General features: G+C 39.9%; 1 protein-coding gene across 1 annotated transcript in view; it reads left to right on the top strand.

Annotated features, from left to right (window-relative positions):
* Positions 1 to 22,500, top strand: part of LOC138003579 (uncharacterized) — a 51,073-nt gene that overhangs the window by 14,706 nt on the left and 13,867 nt on the right. Inside the window, exons 5-9 of the mRNA XM_068849701.1 lie at positions 1,441 to 1,558; positions 12,797 to 12,909; positions 15,151 to 15,222; positions 18,480 to 18,704; positions 20,902 to 21,075. Coding sequence (XP_068705802.1) covers positions 1,441 to 1,558; positions 12,797 to 12,909; positions 15,151 to 15,222; positions 18,480 to 18,704; positions 20,902 to 21,075 — 702 coding nt within the window. The remainder of the gene's footprint in view (positions 1 to 1,440; positions 1,559 to 12,796; positions 12,910 to 15,150; positions 15,223 to 18,479; positions 18,705 to 20,901; positions 21,076 to 22,500) is intronic.

The raw sequence follows: 22,500 nt of genomic DNA, 5'->3' as shown, positions 1-22,500 counted from the left end.
CTCGGGAAACGTCAAAGGAGTAAACAAAGATGCCAAGATTTAGGTTGGAAAGTCCACGACATTGCACAATCTTTTTTTTTTCTCTCATACACTATGCATGAATTACGTAACCAACACGTTACTATTGGTTAGTTCCTCAGTACGGACAGAAACCCATAAGGGTTAACCCTTATGGGTTTCTGGTACGGAGTGGACAACTATTGTGTTTTGTGCACGGTCAAGGCGAAAAAAGAGAACGAAAACCTACAACAAAGAAATTGGCTTGCCAATTTCAACGCCATTAAATACATTGGCTGCGATAGGATAGGTTACCTCTTCAGAATCTATTTCACATTTATCCAGTAAATTGAGCAGGCTTAGCGACAAAGGCTCCCATTCAATTTGTTCCGCCATTTTGTAAACTCAGTAGCCAAGCCTTCTATCCAAATAAGGATGATAGGTCACGTGCATTATCGAATGAATTTTGTTCGAATCACTGAATGAATGTTTCTTGAATATCGAATGAATTTTGCTGGAATCATCGAATGAATATTGCTTGAATTGTTTCATAAATGGAGGAGAGAATCGAATGCGTATCAATGCGAATTTATCGAATTTTGCTACAAGTTTATCGAATGTATTGAACAAACTTATATATGTTTGAATGTTATTGTCAATATGTGGAAATTATCAAACGCCATATACGCGACATCGAATATTGATACATTTCGGCAACCATATGCTTCGTAACGAATAACATCGATTCGAATTGCAACGAGTGAGACTCACAAACATTGGGATGCTGAGACTGCGCAGTACGGACTGGAAATCACCTTTAAGTCCAAACATTTTCTCCCTATTTCTAACAATAAAAATACTTAGGGTAAATGTTAGCGTCAAGCTAAATGCAGCAGTTCATATATACTTGAGGAACAGCATGTGGGAGTGACGTTAATTGTCTTTAATATCACCCAACTAATGGACTAATGCAAATCCTGCATTTTGATTGGCTACGCTACTGGAGGACTATTAGTAATTGTCCTCGAGTAGTGAAAAGCGTGACGCTTTCTTTCGTTTTATTCCCAAATAAATATCTCTTCAACTTGCATTTGTTAACTTTATTATTGCCTTTTCTGTCCGACTAGTTAGGTGATACTAAAACAATTAGACCCTTCGCCCTCAAGGGTTACGAGTCAATAGCCCATTTGGCTTCGCCTCTTGGGCTATTGACCCGTAGCCCTTGCGGGCTACGGGTCTAATTGTTAAGTATTCCGAGACACGAGTGATGTTGAAGTTGGCGAGAAAAGCAAGGGTGCATTTCTGGACATATCTAGTAACTGGCATCTAGTATGTTAGGACGGGAGGGAGGGAGGGAGGAGCTTTTTCGTTTGTCTTGATTCCTTTTCGTGGCATATGTATTTTCTGTTGTTATCCATCTGACAGGCCCTTTTTTCATTAAAGGTCATATACGATTAAACTTACTCAAGGCCATTAGAGAAATTGAAGGGAAAACTTGCCTCAGGTTTACGCATTATAACGGACGTCAAAGGAACTACATCAGCTTCAATAACAATGACGGGTATGTAAAATAATACTCCCTTTGTTGTCTCTTATTTTGCGCATGCTCACTCTGAGGCAGCGCTTATTTGAGGATGCGGCCATCTTTACAAATCACCCTATTCCTAAAAGAAAACAATTGCATGCAGGCAAATCTTAACAGTAAAACATGTTGAAGATGCTTTTTTGCTAAGTACAGTCTGAGTGGAACCTCGGTTTTACGATATCGCAAGGGGACAGCAAAATCATATCGTTAAATCGGGATATCGTTGTAAATGATTTAACGATATGTCGGGAAAGCAACTAAAATATCGTAAAATCGGGGTTCTACTTTAATACTGTAATTAATTTTCCCACTTGCAGTCAATAAAATCAATAAGTCTCTGCAACATGATACCTGTGCTGTATATATTTAATTTAATTGCAAAGGGCAAATGATCACAATTACACAATTACATGAACCGAAACAAATCATCAAGTTCTTCTACAGTTTGTGCAACGTCTCTTAGCGATCCCACGTACTGTTCCATGTTTATGTACAGTGACCTTCATGTTTCGGTTTTGGAAAACGAAGGAACAAAGGCATTGGCTACTAAAAGGACAGCCTGCGTAGCTTGTCTTTTGGGCCATGCCAGATCCACAAGACAGGATCTTGATACCTCTTCGGGGTTGTTTTCAAAATCTCCGACGAGCGCCCCTCACTTTTGTAGAGCATTTTACCGGCATCCCAGAGTTTATGGGTTCAACTTCCATTGAGGTCGTCTGAAATGTTTAGGTGTCTATATGATACAGTTGCTTAAATTTTCCAGATAAGTACGACTGGATCACTTCTCTCAATTTCGTCTATCACGCGAACTTCAAACGCATACATTTATTTTATCGAGTCATTTCACGTGATTTCAACATAATTTCAACAAATTGACTTGCTTCCAATACCCTGGATGCAAGAGGTTGATTTCGCTCTTAGAGCGTCGGAATAGCGAGTCTCGCCACTTCGCGACTCGCTCTTTACTCGCTCTTTTTATAGCGAGAAAATAACCTCTCAGTCGGGAATCTAGGGTATGCTTCGAACTGAAGAGCCTCATAGAGCCTTAGCAGAGGATTGCGCCGGCGCCTATTTCCCTTTCGTAAACGGTCGTTGCCATTTGAAACGGTCGATGCCATTTTTTAGCTCTGAATTGCACTCATTAGGTCTAAGAACTCAAGAGGTTGCGGTTACTGGGAGTTGTGTCTCGCTGGTCATATGGATTAGGGTTCGGGTTAGGGTTCTGTTTAGGGTGAGGGCTAAGAACCCGAGTTCGAGTTTTGAAATTTTCGGACTCTTTTTTTCCTCCAGTTTTTCTTTTATACATGTTTTTTTTTCCTTTTTTTTTCTTAATTTTTGTTAATATTTTTTCTTAGTTTGTTTCTTTTAATTTTCTTTGAAGTGAAGTGTGTAGTCGACCGTTATAAATGGCAACGACCGTTCTGAGAAATGGCATCGACCGTTTCAAATGGCAACGACCGTTTACGAAAGGGAAATTTGCTGCGACGGCATCGCAGAGGAGCCACGTGAATTCTTTGGGTGTCTATAATTTTCTTGATAAGTGCGAGGATGATTTCTCCCTTTTCGTCTGTAACTCACTTCAAGTATAAACATTTCTTTTATTTATCGAGTTTCCTTCACGGGAACACATGAGCCCAACAAAGTGACTTGCTCTCAACTGATTGGCTTCATAGCTCAGTTGTTAGAGCGTTGCTCTAGCGTCGCAGAAGTCATGGGCTCGAATTCCGCAGCCACCAGAATTTTTCAGGTGTCTATAATATAGAGGCAGTTGTTTAAATCGCCATGATAATTGCGAGGATCACTTCTCTCTTTTGTCCCACTGTACCCTCACTTCAAATATAAGCATTTGTTTCAAGCCCTTCTTCAATTTATTGGCAAAAATGGGCTTTATGCCATGAATCCTTCGTGAATGTAGTCTCCCTTTGAAACTTCGTGAGTTGCCTTCGATGGCGACGACCATCAGTTGCTCAAAGAGGCATTTCAACAGCAATTAAAAATGTAAGTCTTTCGTAACTCGAACTTTAGGTAGAGCTACCGGTGCAGCGAAGTTTGGTGATGGAGCAGATAGAGAACAGATGGTAGACAAGTGGTTGAGCGACCGTACGTACTAATTGACAATTACCCAAGGGAGGGTTTTTTTCGGCCAATGAAACACAATCAACGGAACAACAGAGCAGAGCAATAACTGTAAAGAACTCCAACTGAAGCCGGAGACAAACCCAATTGACCTCTTTACCTTGTACATTTTGTTTTCCTATTTAGACCACGTGATGTTCTCAAGGGAATTCTCCTGTTGTTTTTTCATAAGTCATTAAACGTACATAAGTACGAGGCTAGCATAAGTCGACATTTGAAAGAAACTGTTCTATGGAGTAATATGACGTGGTCTGAAAAGGCAAAACAAAACGTACAAGCTAAAGAGGTCAGTTGACTCTTTACGAGTGCAGCCGCAAAGTTGCACCACGGACTACCAGGATGAAATTCATGGAGTGGTCGGAACGGGACTTGAACCCGAGATGTCCGGGATCTCAGGGCAAGCGCTATAACCACTTCTTCACACCGCCTCCAAAACAGTGCTTTTCAAGCGTCAATTTCATCTTTCAGGCTTCCTTTGTACTTTTTAGTTTTGTTCTTCCTTAAAAAAGCCGTTTGGACGCACAAGAAGATTAAAGCAACGATACTGTTCTTAGAACTCACAGGGAATTTCTTTAAACGTTCATGCTTGAATACGCGTGCAAAACGATGATAGTATAAACCGCTTACTAACCCGAGTTCGAAGTCCGTGCTGTAAAATTAGAAACCGAATTTTTTCCCGTTGATTTATGACGTCGAAAGCGCGAATCAACGGCCGGGGGAAAAAAATTGGTAGATCCGAAATTTTACAGTACGTGCCCGGAAAACGAGGTAAGTAATAAAATATTTATCATAATATCCTCTGCTGTAATCAGACACGCGGGAAAGAAAACTAATTGAAGTCAAGCGGAAGGTTCAACTGCCACAAAGATTGCCACGTCAAAGCCAAAAAACTAATAGATCTTCTTGGCTCTTTGAAATAATTGCTAGCATTATTCACTCAGTTTAACAAGTTTATGTAACATAAACGACATAACAAACTTGCTAGAGAACGTTTTATCAAAATTTAAGATTTCACAGGCCGTACAGCTGGTCGTACGGTAGAATACGGCCGCTAAATTGGCCAATCATAAAGCGCGCAATATCTGAGAGATATAATAAACGGTCTTATAACTTGCTTCATGATATACGGTGGATAAGCACAGGTGAAAGATACTTTTGGGAAGCTCGCTTGAGAAGCACGATTTCATATATCATATCATATCATATCATACATCTTTATTTACCCTCGGATTTTTAGAGTATCTTGGTGTAGCTAATATCTCCGAGCATTTACCCTCCCAACCATGATACACCACAGAAGACAGACCACAGCACCGGGAACTACATTCCCTGCTCTTTGCGACAAGTGTGCGGGTTCTTTTACGTCTCACAGGATTATGAACATTGAAAGGTTGTGAGACGGGACCTCCGGCTTATCGTCCTTATCCGAGAAGACTAGAGAGTCTAACCATTTGCAGATGTAATTACAAAGGCAGCACTTTCTCCTCAGTTATTTAAAGACCCTGAGTGTTGGTCCGGCCGGAGTTGAACTCACGATCTCCGGCGTGACAGCCCGATGCTCAACCAACTGAGCCACCGGTGCGCGATTTGTATCGTGGTTTGAAAAACTGGGAAACGAAAACCAACAAACACAAGCTATAAATTACCGACAACAATTTAAAAACATTGAGGCGAACAGCCATTACACCACTAAGAACATTACTTACGTCTGTCTTTCCGTGAGAGTTCATAGAGTTCAGTGACTCATGGGAACATTATCGCAGGCGCGCGAAAAATTGCAGCAACACTGTTTGTATTTAGTTTTTTCATGTCGGTAATAAATTAGATCAAAAGAGCGTCAACTGAAGATATAGTCTTTTAATATATCAAACAACTGAAAAGATTATCGCTTCTCTTGAACAGGTGGTGAGAAAGTTAAGTTTTTTTTTAATGTACTGCCGAACGGTACGAAAAGCGTTATAATATTGTTTATATCCGTCTAAGCGAATTTCATATACGTATAACTTTGCCGATGATTTATTCCGATATTTATAACGGTTAGCTCAGTAGTCTTCTTAATTCTAAAAGTAGATTTTTCGTGATGCTGCCTCCATTGATTTGCGTAAATTAATATTTCTTCGGTGACGAAACCAATACTGTGAAATGCTATTTAATGGTTACCGAGTTGAGGTTGATTTGTCATGCCACCTGCCTTGCTGTTATAGAGGATATACCTTCCTTGCTGTTCATGACCGTGCAGGGATACCAATTTTACCTTCAAGTGCTGATAGCTGCGCGAACGAGTGCGAGATATTAGCACAAAAAGATGAAATTCGTATCCCCAAGTGCGCGTTGAAGATATTATTTTTTAGAGAAAGGAATCAGCATCTATACGTTTTTTTTTCTCTTGCTCTCTAACTTAAAGAGAATTTAATCATTAATCCTGTATAGTGTTGAGTGTCGAAAACTATTACGCTTTTCACTTGATTTCAAATTCTCGCGTAAGCTGGCTTTTCCATCAAAAGTAACAAAACAAATAGACCTAATCGCGCATTTTTCTGCGCTTTGAGAAACTTTTATTTGTTCGAATTTTGATTAGTGCAATGCGGTTGTGATCGATTATAGAGCTATTAATTTCACCTTTGTATTCTTGTTGGCAAGCTCTAGGGCTATGAAAACCAAGTTGTATTTTCTTGGCTTAAAAGGAAACGGCTTGTATTAATACATGCATCTTACTGTCTGAGTTTCAAGGCGGTAGTGTAATGTACGGCCTGAAAAAAAAGTTTAATAAAATTGAAAGCAAGCAGCTTGTGTCAGCTGCGCTGGACATTATTTTATTCATTGCCGCCATTGTGAAAAGTCCCTCCTTAAAATGTGTCAACACTTCATTCGTTTTGGTATCGTTTCTGAACCTCTTACCACTGTAGGTATATATCGTATCGCGACTGTAAAAGAAGATATCTCTTAAGGGACAGGTTTCTCCTATTCCAAGCTATTGCTAAATTTGTGTGCTACGTGTATAATCACGATGGCTGGCCGTCATAAGCTTTGACAGACTTGTGACCCTGTTGTCGAGGATACAGACAGCCACAGACAAATTGTCACTATGAAGCGAGTCTTGGATAAGGGTCATTCTCTCCTTTGACTTTGCGACTGTCTTCACTTGGAATTGTCAGCTTAACTTCTTGCTTGCTTTGAAGGGTGTGGTTTCGTGTTTTAAAGTCGTCCTAACTCTTCATCGGCACAATCGAACAATATCACAAAGTTTTTGTTTCTAGGACATCATTGAAAGTGCATCCTCTGTCGCAGAATAATATTCTTCTGACAGCTTGACGAGGAAAAACCTAATTACCGATGCCATGTGTGAGTTATTTACACTGTGTTCACACTAGGCCGAAACGATCACGAATGAAACATGTTTCGTTATGAAAAGTGTTCACATCAGACAGTGCATTGCGCGAGTCGTGGTTGAAACAAGATTTTTCTGAGCATGATTGAAAAACCTCGCGAGATAGTGTCAATCATGATCAGACCAAACACGTTCAAAATATGGCGGATGGATCCGGAGAGGAGGCTATTATGAGGCCAAATGTCTAGTTGCAATATGGGCCGACGAAGAAATACAACGGCAATTATCGGCGATTGCTGAGCTTGTGGAAAACGGAATATCTTTTACCGAAGAAGGCGCAAATGCAGTCTCCTCGTTAAACGCTGCATAGCCCTCCTCCTCCGAAGGGCTTGAAAATTGACACTAAACCAAAGAATGAATGCAACTGTTAAAGACATTTCCAGCTCCATTCTGCAGCTGAAGTGTAAAAAATGTATGAGTGCCATGAGACAGCATAAATTATTCAACCATGCATGAAACGTGTTTAAAAGCGACATGTGATGTGACCAAACAGGTTTATGCGAAACATGTTTCCTTGAAACATGTTTACTCTAATCATGTTTCGGCTTTAATGTAAACACAGCTTAAGTATTATCTATTTACAGTGCACAAGATGTAGTTATTGTATAATGATTAAAAGCATGATGTTGCGGGAACAAGTTAGAGTATTAATAATGAATAATTAAAAGTAATAAGAAACTAACAAAAATTCCGTGAAGGTGAAAAACATGGCTTTCTCTGTGGACTTCAGACGAACCTCTATAACTAGGCCTCACAAACTTGCAAAATTGGAGGGTGGGTTGGGGAAGAGTTTCTGATAGCTAGAGTAAGACTGTGCTAAACCGTGGTTGTCTTGTGGATGAAACGTAATGCCGGCGCAATGGGAATTATGCCATTTAGGTTCTTGAATTTCCCAATAAAACGTGAAATTGTTTGTTGTTTTTTTTCATGTAGAGATTTTTAAGAATATTTTTTTTATGGTGCCCCTCATAAAAAAAAAAACTATTTCTTTCCGCCACTCTCTTGTCACATTGACTTCAAGATTACATATTTCAGTCTGTTTTGCTTCTGTTTTATTCCCTTTGTTATTCAAATGCGATCATTTAGTTTCGGAACTTCAATTTAGTAAAATCGCTCTGAGGCGAATGGGGATAGTTGCCAAAATATAGCATTAATCAACATAGCCATTATCAGAGAGATGCACTCGTGAACTTTGTTCTTCTGTGTCATTAGTGAGTTTTCGAAACGACGATGACTACTGCAACTTCAACGCCACAAAACAAGAAACTCATTGATTTAAAAGGTGAAAAATAATCGTGCTGCACGTGCGGCATGCATTTTAGCACACGATTTTTACGTCAGCTTAAAAAGTTATATTTTGGAAGTGACGTTTTCGTCGACGTCGCCGTAGTAGATCTTAAGGTCCCTAATATCATTGGTTAAAAGATGAAAAATAATCATGTTGCGTGCACGACACGCATTCTAGCATATGTTGGTCGTCCTCTGGGAAAGAATGACGTGAAATCGCCAAATTATGCGGAGGTTTTGACGACGACATTGTCTATTTTTACTCCAAAGCTGCTGGTACATTCTTTACCCATTTAAATTTTAGGATACTTCATTCATGATGGTTGACATAAACGAGGTGGAATAATCGCGAAAGAATTACGATGATGGTGCAAACGATTGTATTTTAAGCTGACGGTTTCGTCGACTCGCCGTCGTAGAGACGTCAAATTTTAGTAGTAGCAGTGGGTTGTACTCCTTCTGCAAGACCTGGTTTAAGACTTAAACCAACAAACAAAATGAAGAATATTCCCTCTAATGTTAATTCTGTTGACGTCTACACTTGAGGCACGCTTTATTTCAATTTTGATTCGTTCAGTTCGTTCATTCGGTTGTGATTAGTTAGTCCAGAGATACTAATTTGGTTTTCCTTAACTAACTTAAAGATGGTGTCAATGTCAACGGCATTTCTATCGTGCTCAACTGAAATGAGTGAAAACTTTCGACACGAGCTGTTCATAACTGCTGTGCTTTACATCATCTTGGCCATTACCGCCATTGTGGGAAATTCTCTGATCTTACTCTCTCTTAAGGATGTGTCAACACTTTATCCGACGACGAAGTTGCTCTTTGGTAGCTTAGCGATTACCGATCTTTGTGTTGGTATCCTTACTGAACCTCTTACCGCTGTGTATCTTATCTCAACTGTAAAGAAAAGATGGAAGTTATGTATGTACACGGGGCAAGCTTCTCTGATGACAAGCTATTGCTTGTGAGCTGCGTCTTTGATCACGATGGCCCTCATAAGCTTAGACAGACTTCTCGCCCTGTTGTTGGGGATGAGATACCGACACGTTGTCAGCACGAAGCGAATCAAGCTAACGATCATTGCCTGTTGGTTTGTGTCCATCGCTGTTCCGACAGTGTACATTTGGAATTTTCATCTAAGCTTGTGGTTTGCTTTGACTGGCATAATTGTCTGCTCAGTTTCCACATTCGGTAATTACTCCAAGATATTCCTAACTCTTCGCCGGAACAATCAACGACAAACACAAGGTCACATCGATCACGGCCTACCAAGCCAACGGGTTGCTCTTAGAATGGCTCGATACCGGAGGACAGTGTTAAGTGTACTTTGGGTGCAGTTGGCATTGGCCGTTTGCTATGTGCCACATTTTACAATTTTGGTAATGTTGAATCTTTTCCCAGATTCACCCTCCCTTAAAGTTGCAGTATTCTATACATCGACTTTGGTTTTTCTAAACTCTTCGCTCAATCCGATTCTTTACTGCTGGAAGATCAAAGAAGTCAGGACATCAGTTAGGAATACAATCAGGCAACTTTTTGCCAGTTGATTTGTCAGAATTTTAAATAGCTTTGAGAACACAACTTAAACAGCAGTATGATGCTACGCAAACGTGGCACTATTGGGAGTTAAAGGGTTAATGGGGACATAGTTTTTGAGTGAATCCAGCTGTTGTTAACCCTTTCAGCCCCGTGGGGTTCCCCATTGACGAGTAGAATCGTCTGGCGTTAGACAGAGTAAAATCTATAAGTGGCACTATTGGGAGTTAAAGGGTTAATGGGGACATAGTTTTAGAGTGAATCCAGCTGTTGTTAACCCTTTCAGCCCCGTGGGGTTCCCCATTGACGAGTAAAATCGTCTGGCGTTAGACAGAGTAAAATCCATAAGTGGCACTATTGGGAGTTAAAGGGTTAATTAGTGGAGTACTAAATAAGAGGCGTACATTTTCCTGCGTTTAGTTTTACTCCACTTTTTCACTCCAACTCCTTGAAAAAAAAGAAAAAAGAATTAATCGATGGATTTCACAAAAATAAAACAATCCCAATTCCACATCTTAGACTGGCTAAACTTAAATTTACCCTACAAAAATACATATATAGGAGTAAAATCCTCTTCTACTTTTTTTCTCAGAAAGTAGAATTAGTAAGTGGGGTAGACTTTACTCAGTATCCCGATAAATGGGAGTAAAATTATCTCCAGCATATTATATTACTCTGTAGGGAGAGTAATATTTACTCTAGCAAAGTCATTGCCTTTGAATATTAACTAGTACTGAGTAAAAATTACTCTTAGTGGAGTTAAATTATCTCCTCTTAGGAGTACATTTTACTCCGCTTTATTTTACTCCACTTTTTCACTCCAGCACTGGAGTGAAATGAACTCTTTGAAAATAACAGTGCAAGTTTATGAGCATTGAAAGGAAAGGTTGTGAGACGGGCTCTACGGTGTATCGTCCTTATCCGAAAAGACTAGAGAGTCCATTTGCAGATGTCATTACAAAGGCAGCACTTTCTCCTCAGTTATTCAAAGACCCTGAGTGTTGGTCCGGCCGGAGTCGAACTCAAGACCTCCCGCTTGGTATCCCAGTGCTCAAACAATTGAGCTACCGTTGAGCAGTCCATGTTCTATAGTGCGGCCAACTAAATTTAAATAGATTTTAAGAATTTAAAGTTTGTTTTTGTTACATGATTCAAATGTCTAAAGAGAATATTAAATTTAATTCGTTATGCTAGATAGTTGTTATACAGAAAGTTCCATGCTGAGCTTTGGGCTTATCTCTAGAGACACAGATAACAATGATGTAATGCACAGTTGCTGGTGACGAACGAAAGGAGCTGATGAGAGATCTTTTGTTTTTGTACTCCAACATGGCGGCGATGACGTAACGTGAAAATCACCTTTAGCGGACTCAGAAAATGGCCAGCTTCCAGTTGGCTTTGTAATTCAATTTGTAGAGCCCTGCAGTAGTATTGAAGAAGTCGTGCGTTCAAATCCCGTTCATATCTGCGACGATCTTCAGTCTCAAAAAATACTTCCATGATTCCACAGATCAAATATCCGTGCAACCTCGTTTCCATGATCTGGCAACAAGGTTGATATACGTGTCTTTCATATGTGTATAGTCTCAAACACGTCTCCGTCCCCTACGGGTTTGTTACGAACACATCCCAGTTGGCTTGGTATTGAGAGCATTAGGCCGGCATCGCAGATTCCTTGAGGTCGAAATTCGTTGGAACCCCGCACTCACGTAATAAAGAGGGCATGTTGGTGCCAAACAATAGAAAAATCCAGCTCAAGTTTTGCATAATAATAGAGTGAAATTCCCGAAAGACTTTTTCGCTATTGTTCTATCCACCAACATGGCCAACATGGTTTCGCTCATGAATTACTAATGAGTTTCGACGAGTTTAATACGAACACACAAAATGGTCAGCCTCCTGTTGACAATAGAGGTTTTGCACAGCAGCCATGTTGCATAGCAGGAACAATAGGTTCTTTTTCCTATGGGAACAAATGTTCTTTCTAATGCAAAACATTTTTATTGTTCCTGCCATGCAACATGGCTGCCGTGCAAAACCTCGATAGACCATTTTACAGTTCTGTGCTCAGTTACCAGGCCTTTAACCCTTTCACTCCTGTGGGGTTCCCCATTGATGAGTAAAATCTTCTGGCGTTAGACAGAGTAATATCTATAAGTCTCAGTGGCCCTTACAGGAGTGAAAGGGTTAAATAAAAGTGAGGCTGGAGTTGACCTTGCTGTGATACAAATTTCATTGCTTTTCTTAGGTAAATTATTTTGTTGTGATGCAAACGAGTGAGTTCAGGTGCAGGGATGGCGCAGTGGTGAGAGCACTCGCCTCCCACCAATGTGGCCCGGGTTCGATTCCCAGACTCGGCGTCATATCTGGGTTGAGATTGTTGGTTCTCTACTCTGCATCGAGAGTTTTTCTCCGGGTACTCCGGTTTTCCCTCTCCTCAAAAACCAACAGTTAAATTGATTTGCTCTAATTGTTAATTTCAGTTTACAGTGTCCCCAATTAGTGCTCCAGCGCTAGAACGACTAGACGCTTAAATAAAGTTGAACTTCCTTTCTATTCCTTTGCTTTCCTTTCTATTTACATAAGAAAAGCAGTGAGGTTTGTATCAAAACAAGGTCAACTCCAGCCTCGCTTTTACTTAAAGGCCTGGTAACTAAGCACAGAACTGTAAAATGGTCTATTGGAAGGGCACTTTATCGGTTTCGGAGAGTCCTTGGGTTCAAATTTTGAATTTTATAAGAATTTTCTCTCGCTGCTCCTAAAGTAGCTATATCTTACATAAGTGCGATGATCAGAAGAATGTTTGCATCATGAACATGACAATATGCGCAGAAAAATCACCGAATGTTTGACCATAACAGATGCTCATCCAGAGTTGGACTGCGATATGCATCTCGTGGAATGCAAGAAATCTCAATTGCACAAGGATGTAACCATGTTGCTACCATCGTCCACGAGTTGTTGCATGCACTAGGTAAGAAAAAGTACCATGCTCAGTTTTGTTCCATATTATCTCTGGCAGGATCATTAAGGCCCATTTAAACTGTTTCAACATTTTCTTCCACGTGCTTTCAACACTTTGCTAAACCAAATGTTCGGGGCGTTTGAACAGGTCGTCCAACATTGTTGAAAGCTTGTTGAAAGCGTGTTGAATCAATTTCAACTCGGTTTAAACTTTCACTCAACATCGATTCAACTTTTTCTTTGTTCTCGAAAATGCTGATTGGTGTTGAAGCCCTTTGAACACTCTGTTCAACAAATGTAGAACACACGCATGCTCACATCAGGCTGCAAAAAGTCAAAATGGCGTAGTTTATGTGGACGAGAGAGACTGGTTTCTAGTTCTTAGTTCCTCGCAATCAAATTTCACGGAAGTGTTGGTTCTTTTGTTGGTGCAATGTTGGCGCAATGTTGGAACCGTTTAAACGGCCTCCGCACAACTTTGTTTTTGCGTTCAACGTTTGCCCAACATCCGTTCAGCTTTTGTTGAACGAATGTTTGTTAAATGTTGAAACCGTTTAAACGAGCCTTTACGCTCGTTGTTCGCATAACGATGGGATGTCGTTTGACAACCTTGAGTCAATTGGCCCTTTCCCTATCCCATAATGCAATACGCTTTGGTGGATTATTTTCATAAAAAAAAAAAAACAAACAAAACAAGTTATTTACTCTTGCGACTGCATCATGCTTCAGTGAACTGAATATCCATTGTTTGTATATGTAATCAGAAACCCATAAGGGTTGAAACGTGTAACGGCCCCTTGTGTGCTGGGAAACAAACTTCTGAATATTCAATTTGCTAAGAACCATATTTGGAACAACTAGAGCGAGCTGTTTCCAAATATGGTACTTAGCACTGAAACATTCAACCAGTCAGTTCGCACCGAATATTCGAAAGCTGTGAACGCGCGTTACACGATTCAACTCTTATGGGTTTCTGATGTAATCGCATGCGCCCGAGGGCAATTGAGGTTTAATTTCATGTCTTTTCAAAGTTTTCACAAAATTGCCCGAGTTGCTAAGCGATGAGGACAATTTGGAAAACTTTGAAAAGATAAGTGAAATTAATCCTTAATTGCACGAGCGCACATTGGGATTACATGTTTATGAAATACAAGGCAAAATTATTGAAGGAGACCCGTTCAATTCCTCGACAAATGACAATCAACTCAACACGCTTTCATTCGGTTAGAGTTCAATTCAATTAATCGTTGCTGTCAACAGAAATAGCGCTCAAGATGTATTTTATATGTGGACAAAAAGCAGTTTATTGGAGTCAGAATCTGGAAGAAGATTCTCTTGTACATGTAACTTCGTTTGCTCTGAAAAAGCAACTGTTAACTAATCAGGATCAAGTAATCATACCCTCCTGATTACCAAAATTGCCTTCGCTATTAAGAAAAAATGCCGTCCGTCTCAGCCAATCAGCATTTAGTAATTTTGCCCCGTGTGTGGTAATAATTCAGACAACCCCCCAAAATGAACTGTATTATGGGATAGCGAATTATGGGATAAAGAATTCTTGGTTTGCATCCGCGCGATGAGGCAACCATGTTGGTTACAAAACAATAGAAAATGGCCCTACAAGGTTTGAATGATAATTGAGTTAAATTGCCAAAAGACATTTTACTGCATTCTTCTGTACACTAACATGGCGGCCGTGACGTCAGATGCAAAACTTCAATAAAGTTCTAAACATTGAAAGTTCATTTGCTTAATGAGCTATCTCTGAAAATTTGAACGCCATAGACCAGATAATCTCTGATGGTGCTTTGAAAATTCGATATTTTCGAAGGATGTATGGATGTACAGCGCTTTTTCCCCCTAACAATATGTCAGTTTTTGATGGCTAACAGCTGGCTTATTATCAAAGCCAAAAGGCTTAAAACTAGAAATTTAAGTAAGTTTAACAAGTTCTTCTACCTTTGAAGTCAATTTGTAAGTGGCATGATACCTCGTCTGTTTATGAAACAAAATGCGAACAGTGTCATGAGCGAACATTCCCTAATATGGCTCATGGGAAGCTTGTTCGAGTTTTCCAACGGTCGAGCTAGTGTGGGCATGCGCCTATTCTTGAGATGGCGTAAGAAATTGCTTTGCATTAATAGTCCAAATAATGTCCATTCATGTAACATTTATATTTCCATCTGAGTTAATTAGCAACGTTATAAATTTTGGTCATCCTCTTCTAGTTTTAAATTGTATTTATTCTTAGGTTTCTTGCATGAACAATCCAGAAGCGACAGAGATAAGTTTGTCAAGATTTATTGGGAAAACATTCTCCCTGGTAAGAGAGTTTGCAATAAGTTACTAATGAAGAGAGCCTCTCTTTCTCCTTCCTCCACTCATCCATTTGTGTTTTGCTTCTCGATTGTCCAGGCTTTTTCTTTTTCCTTCCTTAGTGATTGCTGTGTATCCAGGTCGAACTTTCTCAAAACTTCCTCATACACAATCTCCGCCAACTTCTCTCATTCATGTCACTTCTGTAATCTCCTTACACATGCGCACTAACTTCCTCACCTCTTCATCAAATTGGTTGGGAGAACATTCTTCCTTGGCCATGAGGGCACTGGCCTCCCACCAATCTGGCCTGGTTTCGATTCCCAGACTCGGCGTCATTTGTGGGTTGAGTTTTTTTGGCTCTCTACTCTGCACCGTGAAGTTTTCTCCGGGTACTCCGGTTTTCTCCTGTCCTCAAAAACCAACGTTTGTCTTGTTTTGCATTAATTGTTAATTTCAAATACAAATTACAGTGTCTCCAATTAGTACTCCAGTGCTAGAAGACTAGAAACTTAAATTAAGTTCGTTTCCTTTACTTTTCCTTTCTTTCCTTTCACTTCTCTGGTAAGAGAGTTTAGGCGCTAATACAAAAAGCTGATTGGACGCAAAATATATACCTTCGGCCGTAAAAGAACATCTAAACGTTAGTACGCTTGCCAAACGTGTTGAGAAATGCGACAGAATTATCTATCAAAGGGTTAATAGAAGTGCTGGAAATAGGGCCCTCCCAGGGGTTTTGGGGACCAAGAGAACTAAGCTAATTTGAACTGGGGTACAGGGGAACAATGGCAAAACATCTTAGGAAACATAAACCATTTTAGGTATCAAAAAGCGGAGAACAAGTTTTTGAAGTAATTTCGGGAACAAGGGAGCACAAGCAAATCTTTTGAGGGAACTTGGACCTCCCTGGGAAGGCCTTAGAAATCCCAGGAAATCCATCATGGAAATGGGCCCACGTAAGGGTGGTAATTGAAACTTCGACCACATACATGGAATTTTGTCCCTTTTCCAGGTCTTGTTGAAATTCGGTTGGTCAGGCAATGATTGGGCAATGTGGGTCACCAAGAGTCCATTACCCAAGAGTCAGAATCTGGTATCAAGTTTGCCTCCATCAGCGTCAGAAAAGTGTCCATTTTAAACCAAGTTTTGCGGGCAAATAAACAATTGTTGGTTTTCACTCACGTGATCAACAGGCATGTTTTTCAACGAAAACAAATGGAAGTGTTTGCATAATAACAGAGTTCAATTCCCGGAGGATTTGGTCGAGGCACCAACATAGCCGCCTTTTCATTGTTTAGGGGCACCAACATGGTGGTCGTGACGTCATGTGAAAACCGAGAATAGACCAAGTATTGTACCCAATTCAAATCTCCTGGGGTTAAGATTATTGGTGTATTGTTTTTTGCATTATGATGTAGCATTCACTTTAAAGTGCTACTACGTCAAAAATTTTTGGTTTTCTTTTCGGATTTTTTCAACATCAATAGACCTTTTCGGCTTGTACATTTTGTTTTTCCAATACACATCATGTGATAATTCTCAGGAGGTTTGGTCTTTTGTTTTGTTCATTAAAATGAGGGCATGCAAGCATGAATATGCCTGTATACACTCTTTTTAATGAACAAAACAAAGGACCAAGCCTCCTGAGTATTATCACATGATCTGTATTTGGAAAACAAAATGTACAAGCCGAAGAGGTCTATTAAGTCAACATGTTCACAATAATACAATGCATTTAAATTTGGAACGATAGAAGCGAGATAATTCGGGAAATAGCCAGCCAATAACCGCTAAAAATCTGTCCGCCATTACTCGAACGGCATTGGAGGAGACTGCGACTATTTTGTAAGCGGTCTTCACGCAAGACTTGGCTCGTGACGTCATACGCGCATCGCTTCGTGGCGTTTGACAAAGCGAAAAAGTCGATCAAGGAGTAATGAATATAATATCAGCAAAGAGCAACTCGGCGATCTCTCACATCTCATAGATGGCGAAGGAAATTAGCCGCCTTTATTTTGAGCGTTGCGCGTATGACGTCAGACCCTAGGCGATCCAGCTAGACCCAACCCTTTTCCTCGCTCACGGTCATTTGCTGTTCGAGTAATGGCGGACAGCGAAAACCGAAAAACTACGTTACAATAATCATACTTCCCGTGGAAATTTTGATAGAAAAATTGGCCTGATTCCTATTATGTACGTCCATTTTCAAAATCTAAAGAAAAAAGGACTTGCAAAATTTTCATCGTAGTAGCACTTTAAATGATATGGAGATACCTGAACAAAACGTTTTATGCCCTAAGGGTTTGAATTGGGTACAACATTTGGTCTTACCCACATGACTTGGTTTAAAAATAAACACTTTTCTGACGCTGATGAGGACTGGGCGAATCGTCCACTTAGGTGGTGGACTGTTGAGGCTATGTATGTACACACCCAATTTGCACACCCAGTTTTTACAATCTAAGCATTTGATACCTATTTCCAACAAGGTAAAGGTAAAAGTTAGCTAACGGCATTTTTAACAGCTAAAGCTGATTCTCTTTACTTGAAGAGCAGCATTTGGGGGACACTTTGTGACGTTATTTGTCATGTATTCCGAGACACGGGTGATCTTGAAGTTGGGGAGAAGAGCAACTGGGGGCAATCGGTAACATTTATCAAAATCGTTGTGCATCTAATTACGTCGATTTCTGTTCATATGTGAGTGGGCTAAGCCTCCCTACTTCTTTCTTTGCATTTTTTCTATTCTATTTATTTCATCCAGTTTCGACAAGTTGCAAAAGTTATAAGACTTAATGAAAGAAAAGCCAGATAATGGCAAAAATATAGATTAACTAATTATATGCCCTCACACCTCCCTTTTTCTCGTGTAAGCCATTGTTAATACATGGAGATGGTTATGAAGGTCGGCTGGTTTCTTTGTTTTACGTTTTTGTTCGCTATTTTGGCCCTGACCATTCGCAAACAACACCCTTTTTCCAATCAATAGTTTCGATTAGTTTATTCAATACTCAGTTGGAAACTGAGGACAAGAGATTGTGCATGGTCACAGACAAAAATTAACATGGAGTGTGTTTCAGTGTTTCAGTACTGTTCTTGCTATTGAAGTTTCGAGAGTTTCAAAACCAGTCCATTCATATGAACTATATATGTTATGTTACCAAAGATACAAGGGACTTTGGTATTAGCGTTGCCCATCTGACGCGCTCAAAACGAGACCCTGAGGTCAAAGTGAACAGTAACCACTCTACGGCTATCTTTCAGGCCTTGCTGACCAATTTGACAAATATTCCTGGAGAACGATCGACCATTTGGGAGTGTCCTATGACTATCAGTCAGTCATGCACTACGATAGAAGAGCATTTACTATAAACGGAAGACCAACCATTGTAGCCCTCGGAAATGAAAACATGGAGCTCGGGAACACAAATGGGCGATTGCTTAGTTACAGAGATGTTGTGGAACTCAATTCATTATACGACTGCAGAAGTAAGTTGTTTTAATTAACTCTGTTCATTTACCAAAACTGACGAAAATGAAAGTGCCCATAACATCAAATATTTTTCTTTGCTGAAATAAATCTATTAACCCAGTACAGAAAGATTCTCCCGTGTTTACTTTGGAATGAAGGGGGCATTTAGTTTAACAAAAACCAGAAGGCCGAGCTAGTGTGAGCATGCGCCTGTTCCTGAGATGACGTAACAAACTGCTTTGCATTGCAACAGTGATTTAGGAAACACCTTGTGACGTCATCTCACGGATAGAGCCAGGCATGTCACCATCTTGGCCGTGGGAATAGAAGAAAAATGGCAGCCAGTTGACGTAAAATATATGTTTTACAATGACTGCAAAATTCTCGCGCACTCATTGGCTTGTTTTTATTGTCAATAAGCGGATAGACACATGTATTTAAAATTTATGCGATAATGACGCGATATTGCTCGCGTCAGATTGAAGTTTCTCGCATTTGTGTCTCGCCTTCTTCTCGTGTTTTGACTTAATTTTGACCCGTCTGCCTTTTTGTTATTGTAAAAAACAAATTGATGTCAGTTTTTCATATGTCTGTCCTGTTATTGACAATGAATTTCGTCATAAGTAGTCTGTAGTCTGTACTCGGCTATCTCCTCGTGGATCCACAGCTACTTTGACAATATTATGACGAAATTCATGATCAATAACGTGACAGACGCATGAAAAACTGAAATCAATTTGTTAATTTCTCGGCGCTAAGAATTTGACTTTTTCTGGAATAATGAAGTTTGAGTGTCGGGACACTTAAATAACACGGTCAAGCTCGCACTATGAACGATACTTGCGGTAAAAGCCTATTTTTTGCGCAACAAAAACTTACAGTTGATTAATGTGATGAGAGAGCCTAGCAGGATGTACAAAGTTTTTTTCAGCATATCGTGGGATGGTCAGCGAGTTAAAGTGGTAAGGACCTTGTTAACGCAGTTTTAAAAGTGGAACAGGGGGTGTACTCAACCCAAGAAGTTCAATACCTGCAATAAAGTCTATGGCGAACGGTAAATTCCTTCATTTTAGTGAACGGAATCTCGTACACCCCACAGCTAAGACATGGATTCCGAGAAGAAACTTTTGTGTGGCTTGACAAAAGTTTTTTTCAAAAAAGGAAATAAACAGAGTAATGCGCACCTCGGTGGAATTTGATTTTCTGGCGGAAAAGTAGTCCTGAGAAGGACTGTTGACAGTGACTGACGTCTCGACAACCTGAGGGGAACTCATCTCCAGAGTTAAGAGAGGGCTGGAAATTCAAACTAATGTAGTGGTGCTCTGGTCTGTGTTGTGATTGGTATTGGGAAAAGTAAGGTGATTGGTTGTGAGGATTGGTGCGTTACGATTCCGTTTGTAAGTGAAGGTCGCAGTAGATTTGTAAGCTGAGAGGAAAAAGTTGTGTGTTATTTTCTGTTATGTAATCGTTTGTAATGCGCAGGTAAAGGTTAGCAACGGTTTAATGTAGTTTGTTTTCGCATGCGCGGATTAGTATGGTTAATCAAATGGTGACGAGTGAGATTTGGTAATAATTTCACTCACGCTTTGTCCAAAATCAATTAATTTCCCGATCCTTTAGGCTTGGGAAGTTATTTGATTTTATTTTGGACAAAACGAAAGTCAACTTGTTCCCTAATTTCACGAGTATACCATTTGATTAGCTATTAATATCATGAGTAACAAATTACGTTCATAAGACGCCATTTTGGCACTGTAGGTAAAGTTACCATGGCAACATTGTAATTTCACATGTGAAATTATAAATTAACGCTTAAATTTCGCCCCAAAATTAAGGAAAAATTTGTCACCGATACTATTAAATTAATGTCTAGTCCGGGGATTAAACGTTTACATGCGGTTAACTCGTGAAGTTTTATCTTCCCGAGCTATGATATTTGTTGACAGAGTTTTAAAGATTTTTTCTGTAGTCTCTAATAGAAAAACAACGTCGAACGTAACGTCGAACGTGGCTTTAGAATAGGCCATTTCCGAGTTCATATCCGCCTCCTCTTCAAAGCGAGTCTAAGTGCAAAGTTTTTGTAATGGTATTTAGTTCTACTTTACATATGAATGAAAACTAATTTTCATAACAAAAACTTCGCACTTAGACTCGCTTTTAAGAGGAGGCAGACAGGAACTCGGAAATGGCCTATTCTAATTTTACTTTCTTCAGAAAAGAGCCTGGGATGGACCACGTGGTCGGGTTGGACACCGTGCGATAGTAAGTGTTACAGAAAACGCGAACGGTTCTGCTATCACTCAGGCAACGTCAAGTCATGCGGTGGAAATGTCAACACTTATGGGATCGAATATGATCGCGTAAAGTGTCCTTCATCTATATGCCCAGGTACGTTGTTCACATTATTTAACTCCACGTGTTGTTTGAAGCGATGCCATTTTCCCTTGAGATTGCTGCTATCCTATTGCATAATGTGCGTATTCAATGCCACTCAGGGCGATTTCATGGGGTATTCAGTCTCCTTTAACTTCTGACACTATGCAGTAGTTCTGCACGTTATCAATAAAGCTACAGCCTTAGAGCTGGGGTTAAACGCTGCTTTATTGTGAAACTGATTAGGGCCAAAAAGTGACAGGTACTGGAAAAGCCTCTTGGTATCAATAGCAATGAAAACGCAAACACCGGATGTAACTTACGATGTTACTTTTGTTGCTGGGATCATTGCAGCTTTGACCAAAGGGAATTCCGATTTTCCCAATCTACAACCGCACCATAATTGCTAATCCATTTGTACAAGTCCATTTGTTATTAAGACGTTTAAATGTTAAGAAATCTCACAATTTCTTTTGCCCACATTGGGCTCGACATGAGGAAGATAACTTCTCTACCAGTGGACAACTTTTTAACCGTATCTCCAGCCAATCATTTATATGTTTATGGGAACCATAGTTTATTAAGCTCATACTAACCGAACGCGAGGGCCAATGTTCCCCAGTGCGGCCCCGAGTAAGTAAGATTAGTAAGTTGGTTAATACACGGCATCGTCTCCTTGAGCGGTCGAACACTTCTCCACTTGGTAAATGTTCCGTAATCTTCGACTTCCATCAGCGAACTTTGAACAGTAACCTTTAACATATAAAACAAAATTCCGCTTGCTACAATTGTACTGTTGTTTTGAAAAAACTTAATTCCATTTTTTTTAGACCTTTTCGTGTTTCGCTTAAACTGAATTTTCCAGGAGAGAGAGAAAATACAGACCGTTTCCATGGTAATGGTCCGTAAAAAAAAATCCCGACCGGGAACCAGCCAATCAGATTGCTCTTTTTAGCCTGATAATTGCTCGCCCTATAATAAGTTTACCTATTTGCAATGACAGGGTTGGGGCTAACTTTAACGTTATTTTATAGGTTAGGACTACAGCATAATTGTTACTGTTCACTCTAGAAACAGTGTTTAGAAAAACATTTATTATTCCACTATTACGCCATTTTACCATATTTGGTCAAGAGAACGCGGAAAATATGAGACAGTAATACACTGTAGTGTCCCGTATTTTTTCTCGCCCCTGCGAGGCTCGGAGAAAATACTACGCCACTCGAAAAATATCTTCGTGTATTATATGTTAAACCATCGAATGTGATGTAGATATCACCCGTATATCAGAACTAGTGTAATATTGAGGCTGGGGAAAAGGGATTCTTTATTATTCTTATAAAAATCGGCTTGCATTTAGTTTCATGCAATTTCTGGGCACATCTGGAATAAACGTCTTATAGCATACGTGCACATGACGCGTGCTAATTGGCCGCTCTC

The sequence above is a fragment of the Montipora foliosa genome, chromosome 5 (assembly GCF_036669935.1).
Source record: "Montipora foliosa isolate CH-2021 chromosome 5, ASM3666993v2, whole genome shotgun sequence".
NCBI classification, from domain to species: domain Eukaryota; kingdom Metazoa; phylum Cnidaria; class Anthozoa; order Scleractinia; family Acroporidae; genus Montipora; species Montipora foliosa.
Note: the sequence above shows the minus strand (reverse complement) of the source record. Positions and strands in the feature narration are given on the sequence as shown.